Source organism: Phoca vitulina, unplaced genomic scaffold (genome assembly GCF_004348235.1).
Source record: "Phoca vitulina isolate PV1807 unplaced genomic scaffold, GSC_HSeal_1.0 scaffold30, whole genome shotgun sequence".
Classification (NCBI taxonomy): Eukaryota; Metazoa; Chordata; class Mammalia; order Carnivora; family Phocidae; genus Phoca; species Phoca vitulina.
This window is the reverse complement of record NW_022589733.1, coordinates 19,985,593-19,998,094: the sequence shown is the minus strand read 5'-3', so window position 1 is coordinate 19,998,094 and position 12,502 is coordinate 19,985,593. Positions and strand designations below refer to the sequence as shown.

Below are 12,502 nucleotides of genomic sequence, written 5' to 3'. Positions count from 1 at the left end.
AGATAGATAGATAGATAGATAGATAGATAGATAGATAGATAGATAGAAAGAAAGAAAGATAGACAGACAGACAGGCAGACAGACACACACACTCAATAGAAATATATGTATATGTCTTCCAAAACACACGTATAAGAACGTACATAGCAGCTTTGCTCATGATGACCCCAAACTGGAAAAGAGCCCCGATGTCCACCAACAGGAGATTAAACAAATAAATTGTGGTATAGTCATATAATAGGAACTTTAACCCCTATAAAAAAATAAACCAGTATTACATGCAAAAGCATGGGTGAGTCTCACAGATACAATGATGAGCCAGGCCAAGAAAATGTACTGTATGATTTCACTGATAAAAATTCAAGAATAGGGGCTCCTGGTGGCTCAGTTGGTTAAGCAACTGCCTTCGGCTCAGGTCATGATCCCAGGGATCGAGCCCCGCATTGGGCTCCCTGCTCGGCGGGAAGCCTGCTTCCCCCTCTCCCACTCCCCCTGCTTGTGTTACCTCTCTCGCTGTCTCTCTGTCAATTAAATAAATAAAAATTAAAAAAAAAATTCAAGACTAGGCAAAACTAACCAATAGTGATAGAAATCAGAATAGTGGTTATCTCAGGGCGGGCATAGGGATACTGACTAACAGGGATGTGGGAATCTCCTGGGACCCTAGAAATGTTCTATATTTTGATCTGAGTAGTGATTACACAGATGTGAACATATGTAAACATTCACTGAACTATATCACTTAAGGTTGGTGCACTTTTCTTTAAAAGAAAAAAATGTGAATACCCAGGGGGGAAAAAATCAAAGCCAAGTTGAAAGCATGAATGTTTTCATCATTAAACAAGACAAAAATAAATGCACTGTAAGCTTTCAACTCAAAAAGCTATAAATGACCAAGTGACTGGATTAAAAAAAAAACAGATCTAGGGCAAGTAGTTGAAAAAGTTAAAGTTAAAAATGGAAATATTAGAAAATAAGGTATAATTGATCAAGCAGTCTTGTGAAAAATAAAGAGCAAAAGTTAAAACAAAAATGCTTATACTAGTCAAGAAAAAAAACTGGGGGGGAAGGCGCGCCTGGGTGGCTCAGTTGGTTAAGCGTCTGCCTTAGGCTCAGGTCATGATCCCAGGGTCCTGGGATCGAGCCCCACATTGGGCTCCCTGCTCAGCGGGGAGCCTGCTTCTCCCTCCCCCACTTCCCCTGCTTGTGTTCCCTCTCTCGCTGTGTCTCTCTCTGTCAAATAAATAAAGTCTTAAAAAAAAAAAAAAAATTGGGAACAAATACCAAAAATTTTAAGTGAGAAAGATGAGAAACATTTTTTAAATGAGAATGCGATTTAAAATATTACTACTAAAACAAAAATAAATAAAATCTTTATACTAATAAATTTGAAAAATCTCATGAAACAATTTTTCTCAGAAAATATGAATTAACAAAACTGATGCAAGAGGAATCAGAAAAGCTGAACAAACCAATCATTATGGGGTAAAAAACTGAAAAAGTCATCAAAGAATTCTTTCAAAGAAAGCAGCCAGACCAGATGGTTTTACGGGTGAGCTCTTTCCTGCACTCATGGAACAGATAATTCCCATGTTATAGAGTCTGTTCCTGAAGTTGGAAAGAGCTTCAATTTACTTTATAAAATTAGCTAAGCCTCGATTCCAAAGCTGACAAAAATAGTACAAAACTACAGACAAATGCCACTTATGAATATAGGTGGAAAACCCCCAAATAAAATATTAGCAAGCAATTCTAACAAAATTTTCAAGGAATAATCCAACATGAGCAATTGGGTATATTCTAGAAATCTGAAGATTGTTACTATTATCCCAATAGTGACCTTTCTAAATAAAAGATTGATTTATTTTAGAGAGAGAGAGCATGAGCAGGAGGGGGAGAGGGAGACGGAGAGAGAATCTCAAGTGGACTCCACACTGAGCCCGGAGCCCAATGTGGGGCTCTGTCTCACAGCCCTGAGATCACAACCTGAGCAGAATCCAAGAGTCCGACACTCAACCAACTGCACAACCCAGGCTCCGGCCCCCACAGTTACGTAAAAGATATTTGACAAAAATTCAACACCCTTCCTGATTAAAAAACAAAAAACAAAAAAGCAGTAATTAATAAACCGAGGGGGGTGGGAAACAAGAAGAGGTTACTAACACCCAACTTTACACCCAGAGAAGAGTCATTAGGAAGCATGGTTACCAGACAGGGTGGAATGCCAATTTCATCACCACTGAAACAGGAAGTTGTATGCAAAGCAACTAACAATGAAAAGAAGTATAATTATTTCCTAATGTGAGCAAAATTATCAATCTTAGAAACCACATAAATGTCTACCAAGAAAACCCAAAAGAAACTACTGAAAACCTATACTAAGAATTCAGCAATTGAATGATTATAAAAACAAACAAAACAAAACAAAAACATGCAGAAACTAATAGTCATCTATCAACAACACTGGACTAGGAGACCGAACAGGAAAAAATCCCACTAAAAATAAGATCAAAAATATTTTTACAATTTAAAAGAGTCTATCTAAAGATAACTTCAAAATGATTTGAGTGAATTTAGAGACACTCCATGTTCCTAGGTAGGAAGAATTAGTATAGACATTCTCCATAAAGGAACTTTACATAGGATAGAATTTCCATAAAATATTAAGGGAATGGGGGGGAAGAGAGGAGGAAGAGGGGAAGAACCTGAGAAAATAATTTAAAGTTTAGGTGCTGTTGTCATATATGCAAAGAAAAGAGGGGGAAGATTTTAAAAAGCAGATAAGCTCAAACGGTCAGATATTAAATCATGGTAACATTACAACAGCTAAAAGAGAGTGATTTTAGAAGTCTAATAAAACAACAGATGAAATGGAAAATCCCTCACACAGGCCCAAGTATGTGTCTGTGTGTGTGTGTGCATGTATATTTTATTTACATATGTATACATTTTCTTAATACACGCTGAAGGTAACAACTCAAATCATCAGGGATGATAATCACAGATGGATTATTCAGTATGTACTATTAAAGCAACCAGTGAACTACTAAGGAAAAATTAAATTAGATCCCTACTAACACTGTACACAAAAATAAACTCACTTAAAGAATTAAATGCGGGGGGGGGAGGACACGATGCCTGGGTGATGGACACTGGGGAGGGTATGTGCTATGGTGAGCGCTGTGAATTGTGTAAGATTGATGAATCACAGACCTGAAACAAATAATACAGTATATTCTAATAAAAAGAAAAATACAGAAATGCAGGGGCGCCTGGGTGGCTCAGTCGGTTAAGCATCTGCCTTTGGTTCAGGTCATGATCCCAGGGGTCCTGGGATTGAGGCCCCCGTCGCTTCTCCCTCTCCTTCTGCTCCTCCCCCCGCTTGGGCTCACTCTCTCTCTCTCTCTCAAATAAATAATCTTAAAAAAAAGAATTAATGTGAAAAAATAAAATCACAATGAACTAGGAAAAACTAGAGGTGACTATTTACCTGAACTCAGGATGGAGAAAGCCTTTCATAAAGGAAAAGGTTACAAATACAAAGAGTGATGAGTCAACTGCAAGTTTAAAACATCTGTTTGAAAAATAGAAAAAAAACCTACAAAATTAAAATGCAAATGAAAAACCGGAAAAATATTTATAAATTAAGACAAAGAGAAATGGCCTTAACATATAAAAAACTCTTTCAAAACTAAAAGAAAAAAATGCACACTTTGATATAAAAAGAGCAAAGAACATTAATAAGGCAATAAACACACTCTAAAAACATTCAATCTCCTTCAATAAATCACAGCATCAAAAGGCAGAGCGAAGTTGGGGTAACTTCAGAGGCATAACGACCAAATTCAATGAGTAGACCTTGTCTGAATCCAGGTTCAAGCAAACCAACTTGAAAACAACACTTTGAGACAATGGTGAAATTGAATAGGAACTGGGTATTAGGTGATAATAAGGAGTTCATGTTAATATTGCTAGGTGTGATAATGGTATGGTAATTATATAAGAAAATATCCTTTTTGCTCCCTCTCTGGGCTCAGACCTAGTTTGTGGTGACATGGCTAAACAGACCAAGAAGGTCAGAATCATTGGTTCATGTGAGACCCATTATGGTGCCTCTCGCAGGAAAACGGTGAAAAAGACTGAAATAAGCCAAGCACACTTGCTCCTTCTGTGGAACAACCAAGATGAAAAGACGAGCTGTGCGGAGCTGGCATTGTGGTTCCTGCATGCAAAGAGTGGCTGGTGGGGCTCAGACCTACAGTATCGCTCTGCGGTCACAGTAAAGTCGGCGGCCATCAGAACCTTGAAGGACTTGAGAGACCAGCAAAAGCTCTACCATCTGAAACATTACTAGCCTAAAATAAATGGGTTAATTTTTTTAACAAAATAAAATTTTAAAAAAGAAAATATCCTTTTTTTCTAAGACACATGCTGAAGAATCTAAAATATAATACTGAAACACCTGTAATTTACTTTGAAATACTACAACCAAAAAAAAAAAAAAAAAAAAATAGAAGAAAAAAAGGAGAAATAATTAATAATAAAAAAGACAAAAAAAAAAAAAAAAAACACACATTTTTTTCCAATAAAGGCCAAGATGCAAGAGAAACCAGCAGTTTTGACCACTGCTGATGGGAGAGTAAATTGGCAGAACTTTTCTGGACAATAATCTTGCAATATGTGTCCAATATCACAAGTATGTGAAAAATGCTTAAACCCATCAAACCCATCTTCAATAATTTATCACAACTATCAAAATAGGCAGAAAGGTTTATAAACGTATAAGTTTACCACAGCATTATTTGTGACTATAAAATACTGAAAACAACCCCAATGTCCATCACACAACCACCCGAGAGACGACTACCAGTAGTAGTAGTATACTTTGGAAGTATACTTCCAAAACTACACTTTGGAAGAATAATTGAAGCTATTTCAATATATTGGGGGGGGGGGTGCCTGGTTGGCACAGTCAGCTGAGTGTCCGACTCTTGGTTACAGCTCAGGCTGTGATCTCAGGGTTGTGAGATCAAGCCCCACGTAGGGCTCTGCGCTCAGCATGGAGTCGGCTTAAGACTCTCTCTCCCTCTGCCCCTCCTCGTGCTCGCTCTCTAAATAAATAAATAAATAAATAAATAAATAAAATCTTTTTTTTTTTTTTAAATAAAGGGCAAATACTGTATGATTCTACCTATATGAGGTACCCACTCAGATGCATAGAGACAGAAAATAGAATGATGGGTGGTGGAGGGAAGAGAGTGAATGAGTTGTTTGATGGGTACAGAGTTTGAGTTTGAAATTCTGGAGGCGGACAGTGGTGACGGTTGCACCATGTGTTTGTACTTAACTGCCACTACACTGTACACTTAAAAATGGTTAAGATGGTCAATTTTACGTTAAGTGCATTTTATCACAGTTAGAAATATATACGTAAAGATATATTGAGGGGCGCCTGGCTGGCTCAGTCAGAAGAGTGTATGACTCTTGATCTGGGGGTCATAGGTTTGAGCCCCAAAATCCCCGTGTAGAGATTACTAAAAAAAAAAGTAAATAAATACATTTTTTTAAAAAGATATATTAATACATTTTAAAGAGTAAAAGGCATGTTACAAAATATTATGTTTACGTATGATCTCAATTTCGTTTCATTGATGTCTTAAATACTTATATTTGCACACAGGAAAAAAAGGCTCAGAAAAATATATGTCAAAATGGTAGTAATTATCACTAAGTACGGTGGCTTACAGGAGAATTTTATTTTGTGTGTCTGTGTGCTTTTGTGTAATTTCCAGTTTTTCTCACAATTACTTTTATAATCAAAAGCATGTTGACGGAACAAATGAAGAAGGGGAAAAAAAAAAAAGGACAGTCATACTGGCTGCTGATCCTCATGCGAGAATGTCCACAGGTATATTTCCAAATGACATAATAAATGTAATCCTCCTTGATAATCAAATTATAAAAGGAACGCTAGAGTTTGGGAAATAAAGACCAACTCAGAAGATAAACCATCAGGAAATTAAAGGAGAGGCATATTCCTGGTTTTAAACAACTCCTGAAGCTGGAGTGGGTTCACCACACCTCTGTGTGCCCGGCAGAAAGGGAAAGACCAGAGGAGCCTCCAATACCACTCGAGTGGCCTGTCAGAAAGGACAGGCTCAGAAAGAAAAAGACCCTCGAATCAACGCAGCGCTCTCCCTGGAACTCAACACTCCCCACCCCCACATCTCTCTTAAGCTAAATCCACTTTCAGAAAATATTTTCTAGACAGCAGACATCAAGAGAAAAAGGAGCCTTTCTTTCCGTGGCATTCCCCCACCACATATGGTACTGCTCTCAATAGAGGCTTTATGAGGGAGGGTCCAGATACCACAGCCATGGGTTATGCCATTGACCACAAGCAGCAATAAACAGACGTTAGGATTTAGATTTCCATGCAGCAGAGGCACCCTGAATAATTAAGACAGAGCTTCCATCACATTCCAACATTCGGTAAACGTTTACTGAGTGCCTACTAAGCACAAGGCACTATTTGTAACACCATCCCCCCCCCGCCATCCCACCCCCCCCACCTCACACACACAAACACATGCCACTTCTTTGTTCTGCTCAAGGACTCAGACTAGGAAAGTGATGATTTAGGCTGGAGGCATGGGACAGTTTGATTCAACATGTCACATGTCACCCGGACTGGGAAAAGAGCAGAGGCAGAGGGAGAGCATTCAACCTCCAGAAAGGATCAAGGGGACACATCACTGCATCCCACTGGGAGAGCCCGGGGACAAAAGAAGTGAATCCGGCAGTGCTGGGCTCTGGCCTTCCTAAACCTCCACGACCCATTCCACAGGGAACAGTCACGGCAGCCCCTGGTCCTGGAGGAGACTGCATCGCCAGGTGTATCCATGGCGTGAGGGAGAAATCCAACCCTTCGAATTCTTCTCCCCACCCCCACGACTGAATCGTGTCGCCACGCCTCCATCATACGTACTTCTGCCCCCATTGTTCTTCAGGACATGGGAGAGGTTCACAGAGGCGGTGCCCAGCAGTTCATTCCTCAAAGTATGGCAGCTCCAGACCTTCAAATCTAAATGACTCTGGGCCGTGACGTTCCTGGAAAACAAAAACTTGATTAATCACATCTGAGCACATTGGTCACTCCTACAACGTAGAAGAAAACAGATAAACTTACTGCTGACATCTTGGAGGGAGGGGGGCAACCTCAAACAGGAAGACACTCACACGTGTACTCTTTCCCCCCCCAAAGCTGACCCTGTAACCATCTAGCTAATAATGAACGCTCTGTGAGCTCAATGATGTAGAAACACCTGGCGAGAGGTGCCCTGCGTACCAAAGGCAGAGGAGTTAGCGGGGTCACAGGAAAGCTGCATCTCCCACAACCCCCTTGGAGCACCTCCTCACTTTCCCCCTCGTTACTGCAAAGAGAAGGGACTTTCTCTTACAAAATGATGATCTCATTCCAGAGAAGCTCGGAGCTCCCAATTCGCTTCCCCGTCTTCTTAGTCTCACTGGGGAGTCCATCCACTGCCACCTCCACAAATGAGTTAATTCGAGGTTGACGATTATGCACCTTGGGCTTTGCTGACACCACTGGACGGGAAAGAAAGGAAAAGTCGAAGATGAGTCAGAAGGCTCCCAGGTGCCCCCCTGTGGCAGATGTTCCGCTCTTTTTTGTTGTTTCTTTTAAAAACTACGTTTGGTATTTTTTCTGATCCTAAAAAAAATTACTTTTAAAAAAATGTGAGGATATTTTAAAAACTATGAAGCATAAAAAAAAAAGCACTCCTAACCTGAAAACACTGGGATAATTATCATTAAGATGTTGGCAAATCCAGACTTTCCAGACTCTCATCTTTTATGCCCCCAATTCTTTAAGAATTCTTCTCCCTCCAAAATCAATTCTAAATGGCTGCAATATGAGCCAATTGTATAGATATGCCATGATTTAGTTAACTATTCTTTCAGTGCTGAATAGATTGCTTCCAATTTTTCACTCTGGGAAAATCATCATGAATGTATATATTTGCATGCATTTCTCAGTGTTCCTCCAAATGATATGAATATTTTTTCTTCAAACTGCTTAATTCCTTTGCAAAAAGGACAAACCCATGTAGATGCCAATATATTCATTTCACCACCATCATACTGAGTATTATGTTTTTTCACTATTTAGAAATCAGAAAGGTAAAAAAAAAATCATATAAATTAGGTAAGGTTTAATGAGCATTTATGACAGACACTAGGCTATGCACACATCATCTAAATGAATCCTTAAAACAAACCCATGAGGCAGGGAATATATCATCACCCCCATTTCACCCAGAGGAAGCAGGCTTGGGGAAGTTAAGTCATTGCCCCAGGTGACAGAGCCTGGGAGCTTCAAACCAGGATGTGCACCCAGGCAACCTGACTCCCCACCACGCTGTATGTCATTACCAGATTTTGCTTATTTGTTCTATTGCTGTTCTTCAATTACTAGTGAGGTTGTATATGCTTTCCATGTGTTTGTTAGCCATCTGCATTTCCTATTCTATTGTATCCTTCATGTGGCATCTCTGATGTTTATTTGGTACCTGCAAGCCAAGCTGAACAAGTATACAAGCATCTCTTAGAGCATATATTAGCCATGGTGGAAACTCCAGGTCACTGGGATGGAACACACCTAAGGTGTCCTCCATCCCATGCCCCAAATCAGAGCATGTGACTGGCATTTCTTACCCATGAGGCAAGACAGAGCTCCCCTCCAACAAGGTTTAGCAAACCTCTCCCTCCCAGACCCTTCTGAGAGGTGAGAGTCCTATAAGGGTCCACAACTTGACAAAGGACAAAACTACCTCTGGATTCTTTTAGCAATACCTGTCTTTTCCGGGCCCAAAGAACAGTAGAGAGCAAGTCAAAGAACAACAACAGCAAAAGTTGTGGCTAAGATTCAGAAGCAATAGGGGATGGTACGAGGAGAAACAGGTGGTGGTGGTGGGAAATGTGGTCCAGAATAGAAAACAAATACTTTTCACACAGACCAAGGTTAACTGAGGCCACCTGGTGGTGGGAGAGCAGCTCTGCACACAGCACCTTAAAAAGGGGGGGGAAGGGGGGAGGACTAGTTATAATTATAGTCCTATCATTTTGAGCTAGACAGTTTCTTTGAAATCAACAAGTTCATAAGGAGGGCACATGATATAATGATTAGCACTAGGTATTATATAAGACTGATGAATCACTGAACTCTACCTCTGAAACTAATAATACACTATATGTTAATTAATTGAATTTAAATTAAGAAAAAAAAAGAAATCAACAAGTTCAAACCCTTCATTTAATAGTTGAGCCAATTAAATAAGGTGCAAGGAGGTGAGATAACGTATCCAAAATCAGGGAACTCCCAGGCCAATTCTCGGAACTCTGTTTTAATGTTTCCTTTTTTTGTCCTAGCTTTTTCCCCTAGGTTTTTTTGTTTGTTTGGAGGTTTATTTTTTTGTTTTTGGGGGGTGGGGTTTTTTGGTATCTTTACTTTCTTTTTTATTTTGACATAATTTCACATGTTTAGAAAAGTTGCAACAAAAATACAAAGAATTCCTATAAACCCTTCACCTAAGGGTCACCAAATATTAACTTGTTACTATATTTGCTTTATTATTCTCTTTCTCTTCCCTGATTCTCTTTCATACACATACACATCTGTTCCTGAAACTTTGAGAGTGAGTTTTAGAAGATGCTGTGCCCCTTTTCTTCTAAACGCTTCAGTGTATATTTCTAAGAACAAAGACATTTTCTGATACCACAGTATAATTATCAACATGGAAAAATTTAACAACCTTTTAAAACTATGATCTAATGTACAGACCTCATTTAAATTTTGTTAAATGTCAGGGCGCCTGGGTGGCTCAGTTGTTAAGCGTCTGCCTTCAGCTCAGGTCATGATCCCAGGTCCTGGGATCCAGCCCCACATTGGGCTCCCCACTCCGCGGGAAGCCTGCTTCTCCCTTTCCCACTCCCCCTGCTTGTGTTCCCTCTCTCGCTGTGTCTCTCTCTGTCAAATAAATAAATAAAATCTTTAAAAAACAAATAAATAAATAAATAAATAAAAATAAATTTTGTTAAATGTCCTATCAATGTCCATTATAGCAAAAGAGAAAAGAAACTTTTTTTTTTTTTTTGGTCCAGGACCCAATCTAGGATTACATATTGCAGTTGGTAGTTTTATTTTGAAATTTCCAATCTACAGAAAGGTTTAAAGAATAGGACAATAAATAACTGTATACTCGGCAACAACTATCATTTTGCCCCATTTGCTTTTTTAAAAAGCCTTTTCACGGGACACCTGGGTGGCTCAGTAGGTTAAGCGTCTGTCTTCAGCTCAGGTTATGATCCCAGGGTTCTGGGATTGAGCCCCGCGTCAGTGGGCTTGAACTCACAACACAAAGATCAAAAGTCATGTGCTCTACCAACTGCGCCAGCTAGGTGCCCCACCACATTTGGGGTTTTGGTTTTGTTTTTTTTTCTATGTGTGTGTCTATATCATTGCTATTCAAGAGAACCTCAGTGATAAGGAAAAATTCTATGCCAACACAGTCCAATGCATTGCCATGAGATACATGTGACTACTGAGGACTGGGAATATAGCTCTTACGACTAAGGATTTAAATTGTTAATTTAATTTTAATCTTAACATAAATAGTTCTATGTGGCTATAGTGGCTATCGTATTGGATAGCACAGGATACAAATACATGATATCTATATCTATATATGTGCATGACTAGGCATATACCCACAAACTTTTTTGGTAATCCATTTGAAAGTTGTAGATATCATGACTTACCAACCCTAAATACTTCCAGAATACAACTCTTAAGAATAAGGATGTTCTAAACGTTGTACACTTGAAACTAATACAACACTGTATGTTAATTATACTTCAATTAAAAAACAAACAAAATAAGGAGGGCTGCCTGGCTGATTCAGTTGGTAGAGCATGCAACTCGATCGCAGGGTCGTGAGTTTGAGTCCCATGCTGGGCATAGAAATTCCTTTAAAAGGCGGGGGGGGGGGCAAGAAAAGCGGGCGCCTGGGTGGTTCAGTTGGTTAAACTCCAACTCCTGAACTCAGCTCAGGTTTTGATCTCAGCGTCGTGAGCTCAAGTCCCCAAGCTGGGCTCCACGCTAGGCATGGAGTCTACTTAAAGAAAAAAAAAAAAACGAAAGGGAAGACATTTTCCCACCTAACCACACCATCATTATTACACCTGAAAAAAATTTAGTTACTCCCTCTATCATTTGATATTCATTACATATCCAAATTTCCCCAATTTTTCCAAACATATTTGTTAGAGCTGTTTCCCCCAAACCAGGATCCCATCAGCATGAGCAAATTGCATTTGGTTGCTGGTTTCTTAATCCTTTAAAATCTAGAATGCTCTCCCTTCTTTTTCCCTGACAATGATTTTTAAAGACTTCCACCAGCTGTCTCATATAGCACACCAAATGCTCTGTTTTTCTGATTGTTTTCCTCATGACGAGATTCACAGTGAACATTTTTGTCAAGAATACTACATAGTTTACATTGTATGCGTCTTACTATACACACTAGGTTGTCCTCCTATTGTGGATGCTAAGTTTGATCCTCTAGTTAATGTGGGGTCTATCAGGTCACTCCACTGTAAAGATATATCTTCCCCTTCATAAGTTATAATTTATCAGTGGGATGATTATTTTGAAAGTTTCTTGTTCTTAAAACACAAGCCAAATTAAAGGCCTCAGCATCCAAGCAGATTTATCTGGAAAGTTTATTTACTGTTCGATGAAATATAAATGCCAATTTCACATCTTCACATAGAATTTAGCTTTTAAAGTTAACAAATAAAGCCAAAAAAAAAAAAATCACACATGGCCAAAATTATATCCTTGAGAAGCTCTTAGGAAGGCACAGAACAGAGTCCTTCAATAGGTTCCCACCAGCCAGCTTTTGCTTTGTTGTGGTTTTCAGTGTTCAGTTTCTCAGTGCTTCTTGAGTTATATATCAGATAAAATAGCTCGCTTATGTTTAAGGACCTTGCTGTATTTTAAAAGTGTATTTTAAAACTCTAGGACTGCATTACAGAGAGGCATAAGGGAACTGAGGCAAAGAGAAGGAATAGCAAAGTGACCTCTCCCAAATTACACTACAGGCTCTCTCAAAGAAACACATTGGACAAGGAACCAGCCACAACATCTATTTTGTTATTTCTCTTTTTCTCTTTCTCCCCATCATTTTCTTCAATGGTATTACAGAATCCCTACAGGTTAAATGCATCTATAGTCAGATGCACCTGAATTATCAAGTTAGCTCATTCCACACTAGTAAAAATTCACACTGAGGAAAGGCAATCAGAAATCTTTACAAGTCAAATGTGCTCCTGAATAATATGGCCCCAAAACAGGGACTTTATTATGTCACCAGGTTCTATAGGCAGGCTTCTGTTTTAACCTAAACTTGATAATTTTTAG

The 12,502-nt window shown here is 39.1% G+C and overlaps 1 protein-coding gene across 2 annotated transcripts in view; it reads right to left on the bottom strand.

The window, feature by feature from the left end:
- WWP2 (WW domain containing E3 ubiquitin protein ligase 2) overlaps nucleotides 1-12,502 on the bottom strand; it is a 141,097-nt gene that overhangs the window by 105,251 nt on the left and 23,344 nt on the right. For both annotated transcript variants that reach the window (XM_032424243.1, XM_032424244.1), the window contains exons 3-4: nucleotides 7,461-7,608; nucleotides 6,989-7,110 (exon numbers count right to left, since the gene is read on the bottom strand). In XM_032424243.1, the coding sequence (XP_032280134.1) occupies nucleotides 6,989-7,110; nucleotides 7,461-7,608 (270 nt within the window). The remainder of the gene's footprint in view (nucleotides 1-6,988; nucleotides 7,111-7,460; nucleotides 7,609-12,502) is intronic.